The sequence below is a fragment of the Rattus norvegicus genome, chromosome 14 (assembly GCF_036323735.1).
Source record: "Rattus norvegicus strain BN/NHsdMcwi chromosome 14, GRCr8, whole genome shotgun sequence".
Classification (NCBI taxonomy): domain Eukaryota; kingdom Metazoa; phylum Chordata; class Mammalia; order Rodentia; family Muridae; genus Rattus; species Rattus norvegicus.
Genome location: NC_086032.1, coordinates 14357266 through 14365722, shown reverse-complemented (window position 1 = coordinate 14365722; position 8457 = coordinate 14357266). Strand labels below are relative to the sequence as shown.

General features: G+C 42.3%; 1 protein-coding gene across 2 annotated transcripts; it reads right to left on the bottom strand.

Moving 5' to 3' along the window:
• Window positions 1-558: 558 nt before the first annotated feature.
• On the bottom strand, window positions 559-3217 carry Pramef20l1 (PRAME family member 20 like 1). Of its 2 annotated transcripts, none has more exons than XM_006250714.3 (3): window positions 2931-3217; window positions 1882-2472; window positions 559-1126 (listed from the first exon to the last, which is right to left on the bottom strand). In XM_006250714.3, exons 1-3 carry the CDS (start codon window positions 3215-3217, stop codon window positions 559-561), a joined length of 1446 nt encoding a protein of 481 aa, XP_006250776.2. The 2 variants fall into 2 exon arrangements, with proteins under 2 accessions (XP_006250776.2, XP_063129942.1); XM_063273872.1 differs by having other exon boundaries at window positions 992-1126; window positions 2352-2472.
• Between the last annotated feature and the right edge of the window lie 5240 nt (window positions 3218-8457).

The window sequence follows — 8457 nt, the reverse complement described above, 5'->3', positions numbered from 1 at the left end:
ATCTTCTGTGATTCATTTAATCCTACTTCATTGCAGAGTGTCTAGGCTGCTCGCTTTAGTTTGAATGTTTAGTACACATAACTGATCAGCCACATAAGAAGGTTGTAAATGTAGCCCAGAAAAAGGACAAGGGAAAGAAGTGTCAAGAAAATTTTTATTTTATACATGCCAATGCATTCATGCACCAGTGCCTTTCCATTCTGGACCCATTAAACATTCCAGGCACTACCAAGCCTGGTAGCAAGGATGGAAACAATCAAAGAGCACAGTGAGATAACGTCCAGTTTTATATAACTACACAACAAAGCATCTTGTTAGACTGTCTGGGCAGAAGTTGTGTATAAAGGCCAAATTCTGTTTCTGAGTGAACAGGACTTTCTTCCCACAGTTAATTTAATTTTTCTCCATGTCCAGCTCAGCATTCAAGATCCCAGTCTCTGTACATCATGGTTTTCAACCATTTGAGCAGTGTCAGAAGCCACAGTCTTTTAGGAACCCAGATGAGAGATGTGTCCCAAGCCTGTTGTGTTGTCAAAAACAGAAGTCCTGTTTCACAATTTAGTGCCAGCAACAACAAAGTCTGGACCCATTGTGATAGACACAGCGCTGACCACATGTATGGCAGATATCTGTAGCAAAGGAGATGTTCTTGGTCTGCCTTATTACCCCGAGAGTATACATAAGCTCAGAAGAAAGTTCGGCAAATCTTTCTACAGAAACTTGAGCCAAGTCATCATAGCACTCCAGAGGGGCAGGGTACTGTTCCACACGGATCCTGCTCCAGTTGGCTGTGTGCTGCATCAGATCCTTCAGAATGGACACAGAGAAGTTATTGCTGTAGAAGTTGACCGTGGTGAGATGACAGCAATGTCTGAGGGCAGGTAGGAGGGCATAAAGCTGGGAGTCCGTCATCTTACACCACTGCAAATCCAGAGTCTCAAGAGTGTCTGCCACTTTCTCTAGTAGACCTCTCAGAGGCATGATATCCAGATCACATAAGACCACTCCTCTCAAATCCAGATGTTTTAGCTGAAATAGGCTTTGACTGCGGGATAGGGAATCCAAGTCTTTCTGTGAAATTAGGTAGTATGTGATTGAAAGAGTCTCCAAGGGAGTCATCAGGCACCTAGCGATAGAACAGAGGGTTAGTTCTGGCTAATGGTGTTGTAGACATTTGGCTGGAATGTACAGAGTAGTATAAAGAACCAGATGCCCCAAGGTCAGTTTGACTAAATGATCAAGGACATCATTTATGATGCTTCCTGTTGGAAATTGATCAGTCATGCCCACCCCACAGTTCATCTATTGGCTTCACTTTCAATCTGAAAACAGTTCAACCCATAAATCCAGAAAGCACACCGAAATACTTCCATCCTAAGGAAGTCCTGATAGCATCTCGATATTTGCCATGTGCTCATTGTGTCTGGATTCTATCCTTCCCTCTGAAGTCACACTTGCTTTCATTTACAGCCAACCTTGTACCCTGTGTCCCATGCACTCAGTGCTACTTGGTATCCAAAGATTTCACCCATGGGAATTGGAGTAAGATAGAAGTTTGCTTTCTCAGATTTGAGCATATAGTTCAGGTTCACTCTGTGCTACTGAGTCCTCCAAATCCTGGCTATCATCCCTGGAAGAATTACAACCCACTCTTACTACTACTCTTAACTCCAAGTCAATTCTCTCATTCATGAGTGCTCCTCTGAGACACTGATTTCATTTGTAAAATTTACCTTGTGGAACAGTATACATAAAAATCCTGAGTCCCATTAGTCCTTGAATATTTGTTCCTAGTGACGCTGACAGCATTAACCACTAATCTTTAAGATAAGAGAGACAAATTTGCTTTGGTATCTGACCTAGCTCTTCATTCTTACTTACCCTAGGACTTGATTCATGTGATCTCCAAGAAAATGGACACAGAACATGCAGAGATGCTGGAGACAATTGAATTTGGAGAACTGAGATATAAACTTCTTGATACACTTGGCTTCTCTGTCTCCTATTCCATTGCTATTAGAGAACATGATCCTGTGCAGGGGTGCCAGGAAGGCTTTCTGGAGATTTCTCATCTGTCCAAAGTAGGGAGCAAAATGTGCCAGCTCTAACAGAGTCCACTCAGTATGCAGTTCTAATTCTGTGATATGCTGTGGATCAAAAACCTTCAGGATCTCTCTGATAACACAGACTGGTAGATTCCAGACCTTCATCTTTGTACAGCAGAAATGTAGGGAGCCCTTTCTTTGCTGGGCCCACTTCAACAAGCAAGTTTGTTCTTCCTTCAGGCAGGAACAGATGTACATATCAACTATGACCTTCACACGCTTCCTTAGTGCATATCTGTGAAAGACTTTCATGACTTTCTTTTCTTTCAAGTTCTCTGCTGAACAGCTGCTATCTTCTTCTCCACCCTGTATGTTCCAGAAGTAATGGTGCATATTTCTCAGGTCGAGAACCTGCAGTTTTGTTCTCCTGTGGGTAGAATATATGAATGTCATGAGACTCTGAATCAACTATTACTACATATATGTAAACTCATTTCTTCCCCCTGCTAAGATGTATGTTTTTTGGTACCTCATACCCAAACTGGACCCAGGCTTGCTTCACATGCTTTCCCAGACTTCCCTCCACTTGATTACTTTTCTTTCACTAAGGTATACCTTATTTCTCCTTAGTCACTTTATTAGTGGTTGGGGGAATCTCAGGGATATGCTCATTCTACTCTGAGGCTACATTTACTCTAGTCCATATTCTACTATAATCCATATCCAGCCATCCTTAGGAGAAGTAAATAGCTTTCATGGACCATGTATCCCTGCATGAAGATGCTATCAGAATCTTCTGATCCACGTATAACCAAGACAACTGCCCTGACACTCTCTACTGTGTAGTTCATGTGCTCTCTCCTATAGTAAGTGGTTATTCCTTACCTGGGGTGAAACTTTCTTGTCAGTTGTATGTCTACTCCATCTAGCACAGCCTGCAACATTTCCAGGTTAGGTGTCTTCATCAATGCACCCACAGGGAGACAGGGAAAAGGCCAAGCTGCCACCATTTCCTTCACGAAGTTGATGTGTTTTCCAGTGAAGGCCTCCTTGAACAGTGCTGGGAAGAGCACAGCAGGCAGCTCTCCCAGAGAGGACATGGCCACATCTTCATTTCTTAGCAGAGACTGAATTGCCAGCTTCTCGAGTGTGGGTGGGCTCTGAACACTCATCTTTTAAGGTCTCCAGTCAGAAAGCACCTGGTAAAGGATTCAGAAAAGATTGAACTTTCAAGACAAAGTTCATAAAATTTCCTCACAATCACAACAACCACAAAGCTTCTGAGTTCGTGCTCTGCCAATGGTAGAGACATCATTTTACCTCTTAATCCTAAACTGTTCATTTAAAGACAGACTCCCACACTGGCAACATGGCAGATTTTCCATCACTCAAATGGGTATAGAATTTTCTGCTCCAAATGGGTTAAGTGTGACCATTTCTTTAAAGAAAAAGAAAGGATGAAAGAGAGATAGGAAAATGGGAGAGACATCCAGGACACAATGTGGATGACAGTAGCTAAATATTCAACAGAGGGGAGATGGAACCTGAATAGACAAGCATCAGTGGATACACGTGAATCCCAGTTGAAGGATGGGGCCACTAATCCATCTCAAAATGTTTAACCTAGAATTCTTCCTTTCTAAAGGAAAAGCAGGGAGAAAAATGCAGTAGAGGCTGAAGGAAAGGCCATTCAGAGCCTATCTACTTTGGGATCCATCCCATCAACAGAAATCAAACTGTGACAGTATTGCCGATGCCAAGGTGTGCTTACAGACAATAGCCTGGAATGGCTATCCTCTGAGAGGCTGTTCCAGACTTGTTTCAGACAATTGCGGACACTCTTAGGCAATCAATTTGGCTGAGCTTTGGACCACCATGGGAGAGATAGGGAAGAACTGAAGGAGCTGAATCAGCTTCCAACCCCTAAAGAATAACAGAAATATTAACTAACTCAACCACGTGGAGCTCCAAAAGACTAAGCACCAATGAAAGAGTATGAGTGAATTCATCGTTTCAGATAAATATGCAACAAAAATTACCATATGTTGCAACAATGGGAGGAGAGGCTCTTGATCCAGAGGAACTTGTATCCCCAGGGAAGTGGGATGCTAGAGGGGTGAGGGAAGAGTGGGTGGGCAGATGTGGGAGCACCTCATTAGAGTAAAAGTGGAGGGAGTTTGGGAGGAGAGTAGTCAAGGGGAAACCAAGAAGGGGGATAACTTCTGTAATGTAAGCCAATACAATAATTAATAAAGGCAAAAAGAAAATAATGAAATACAAACAACCAACAAACACTATCCCTGAACTCAAGCAGTATTACAGAGCAATAGTGATAAAAACTGCATGGTACTGGTACAAGAGAAAGACAGATAGACCAGTGGAATAGAATTGAAGACCCAGAAATGAACCCACACACCTATGGTCACTTGATTTTTGACAAAGAAGCCAAAACCATTCAATGGAAAAAAGATAGCATTTTCAGCAAATGGTGCTCGTTCAACTGGAGGTCAGCATGTAGAAAAATCTGGATTGTTCCATCCTTATCACCCTGTACAAAGCTTAAGTCCAAGTGGATCAAGGACTTCCACATCAAACCAGATACACTCAAACTAACAAAAGAAAAAGTGGGGAATCATGGGCACTGGAGAAAATTTCCTGAACAAAACACCAATGGCTTATGCTCTAAGATCACAAATCGAAAAATGGGAGCTTATAAAACTGCAAAGCTTCTGTAAGGCAAAGGACACTGTTGTTAGGACAAAATGGCAACCAACAGATTGGGAAAGTTCTTTACCAATTCTACAGCTGATAGAGGGCTTATATCCAAAATATACAAAGAACTCAAGAAGTTAGACTGCAGGGAGACAAATAACCCTATTAAAAATGGGTTCAACAGAGGAATGGATACAGAAAATGTGGTACATCTACACAATGGAATATTACTCAGCTGTCAAAAACAACGAGTTTATGAAATTCGTAGGCAAATGGTTGGAACTGGAAAATATTATCCTGAGTGAGCTAACCCAATCACAGAAAGACATACATGGTATGCACTCATTGATAAGTGGCTTTTAGCCCAAATGCTTGAATTACCCTAGACCCCTAGAACAAACGAAACTCAAGACGGATGATCAAAATGTGAATGCTTCACTCCTTCTTTAAATGAGGAAAAAGAATACACTTGGCAGGGAAGGGAGAGGCAAAGATTAAAACAGAGACTGAAGGAACACCCATTCAGAGTCTGCCCCACATGTGGCCCATACATATACAGCCACCCAATTAGACAAGATGGATGAAGCAAAGAAGTGCAGACCGACAGGAGCCGGATGTAGATCGCTCCTGAGAGACACAGCCAGAATACAGCAAATACAGAGGCGAATGCCAGCAGCAAACCACTGAACTGAGAATAAGTCCCCCATTGAAGGAATCAGAGAAAGAACTGGAAGAGCTTGAAGGGGCTCGAGACCCCATATGTACAACAATGCCAAGCAACCAGAGCTTCCAGGGACTAAGCCACTACCTAAATACTATACATGGACTGACCCTGGACTCTGACCCCATAGGTAGCAATGAATATCCTAGTAAGAGCACCAGTGGAAGGGGAAGCCCTGGGTCCTGCTAAGTCTGAACCCCCAGTGAACTAGACTATGGGGGGAGGGCGGCAATGGGGGGAGGGTTGGGAGGGGAACACCGATAAGGAAGGGGAGGGGGGAGGGGGATGTTTGCCCGGAAACCGGGAAAGGGAATAACACTTGAAATTTATATAAGAAATACTCAAGTTAATAAAAAAAAATGGGGTTCGAACCTAAACAAAGAATTCACAGCTGAGGAATGCCGAATGGCTGAGAAACACCTAAAGAAATGTTCAACATCTTTAGTCATAAGGGAAATGCAAATCAAAACAACCCTGAGATTTCACCTCACACCAGTGAGAATGGCTAAGATCAAAAACTCAGGTGACAGCAAATGCTGGTGAAGATGTGCAGAAAGAGGAACACTCTTCCATTGTTGGTGGGATTGCAGACTGGTACAACCATTCTGGAAATCAGTCTGGAGGTTCCTCAGAAAACTGGACATTGAACTACCTGAGGACCCAGCTATAGTTCTCTTGGGCATATAACCAAAAGATGCCCTAACATATAACAAAGACACATGCTCCACTATGTTCATAACAGCCTTATTTATAATAGCCAGGAGCTGGAAAGAACCCAGATGCACTTCATAGAGGAATGGATACAGAAAATGTGGTACATCTACACAATGGAATACTACACAGCTATCAAAAACAATGACTTTACAAAATTCATAGGCAAATTAATCAAACTGGAAAATATCATCCTGAGTGAGGTAACCAGATCACAGAAAAACACACATGGTATGCACTCATTGATAAGTGGCTATTAGCCCAAATGCTAGAATTAGCCTAGATGCACAGAACACATGAAACTCAAGAAGCCAATGCTTCACTACTGCTTTAAAAGGGGAAACAGAATACCCTCAGGAGGGAACAGAGAGGCAAAGTTTGGAACAGAGGGAGAAGGAACACCCATTCAGAGCCTGCCCCACATATGGCCCATACATATACAGCCTCAAACTAGATAAGATGGATGAAGCAAAAAAGTGCAGGCTAACAGCAACCGGATATAGATCTCTCCTGAGAGACAGAGCCAGAATATAACAAATACATAGGCAAATGCCAGCAGCAATCCACAGACCTGAGAACGGGACCCTTGTTGAAGGAATCTTAGAAAGGACTGAAAGAGCTTGAACGGGCTTGAGGCCCCATATGAACAACAATGCCAACCAACCAGAGCGTCCATGGACTAAGCCACTATCCAAAGACTGTACATCGACTGACTCTGGACTCCAAGTGCATACATAGCAATGAATAGTCTAGTAAGAGCACCAGTGGAAGGGGAAGCCCTTGGTACTGCCAAGACCTAAGCCCCACCGAACGTGGTTGTTGTGGGGAGGGCGGTAATGGGGGAAGGATGGGGAGAGGAACACCATATGGAAAGGGAGGGGGATGGGCTAGGGTGATGTTGGCCCAGTAACCGAAAAGGGGAATAACAATTGAAATGTAAATAAAAAATACTCAAGTTAATAAAGATGAAAAAGAGAAAATAATGAAATACAAACATCCAACAAACAAGAAATAAAATAATCAAATAAGCAAACAACCAAGAAAAGAAACAAAAAACCTCCTGTTGTGGATCAAAATTGAATTCCTCTTAATCTATGGATGAAAACAGTGGGTTCTGAAATTTTCAGGTTTTCCTGGGTCCCAAAACAGACCGGGTCCAAAAACAAAGTTATGTTGAAGAGATGCAAAGCAAAGCCTTAGGTAATACATTTGAGTAAATCACAGGTATAATTCTAGATATTGTGAGTTAAAGAGGATCAAAGACACAAGGTCTCCAGGTCTCCAGTATGAGCCAGGGTCTTAGCAAAACAAACACAACAAGCATTTGTGAGAATGGAAATATGAAGTAATATGCTAGTAAACTTAGTCCTGAGGAGGCTGCTGAGTCAGGAGTGTTTTGATATCCAGCCTACCCAGAGCCACATGGCCATTTCTAGGAGAGCTTGAATAACATAGAATCACCTTCCTTTAAAAATCTACCACAATATTGAAATCAACAGGCTAACATAGATGTTAGAGATGAGGCTAAAACTTGATTTGGAATTAAATCGAAGGACTTTGTTGAGTTCATCTAAAGAGATAGAAATTAAAATGTGTTGTCATATTTTAGGGTCTAAAGGCATATATCAATCTGCATGACTCAAAGGAAACCATTTACATACCAGTTCTGAACACTGCAAGGAGGTCTCTGAGTCCCAGGGAAACCAGGCAGCTATCTAGGCTCCAGGTCTCTGAATGTTTTCTCTAGCTCCACTGAAGCCTGTATATACCTCCCTGCTCACCCTCCCTATTGCAAGCACACCCTCCAATCACAAACTGGAATTAGATTGGATGGTTAAACTCCACCCTTTGAATTCTATAGGGAACATCATCCAACCAGTTCCTTGATTGAATCAGAGCTCTCTGTGAGAATTCCTCCACACTAGACCACCCATCAAACATCTCACATGTTAATTAGCAACATATCGTGGAATTTGTGGCTTTCCCCCCTCATTTCCTTAATTATTACCTAGTTTTGAATTCGGCAATGTACTGGGTCCTATTTTGAAACCAGGGTTGTTTTAGAACTCTAAGTTCAACAATCATTGAGCCTCACTATCTTTCTTCCTGCTTGGATTAATGTTGTAATCACTATACCCATATGTTCTGGTGCTCAAGGACTGAATTGAATTCTTTTCCAATAAACTACAGCATCACCTATTCAAGAGATGTAGGCAGGAGCATAGCTTGATTCCATTAATACTGTCCTAGGGTGCTGGGTGTGTACTC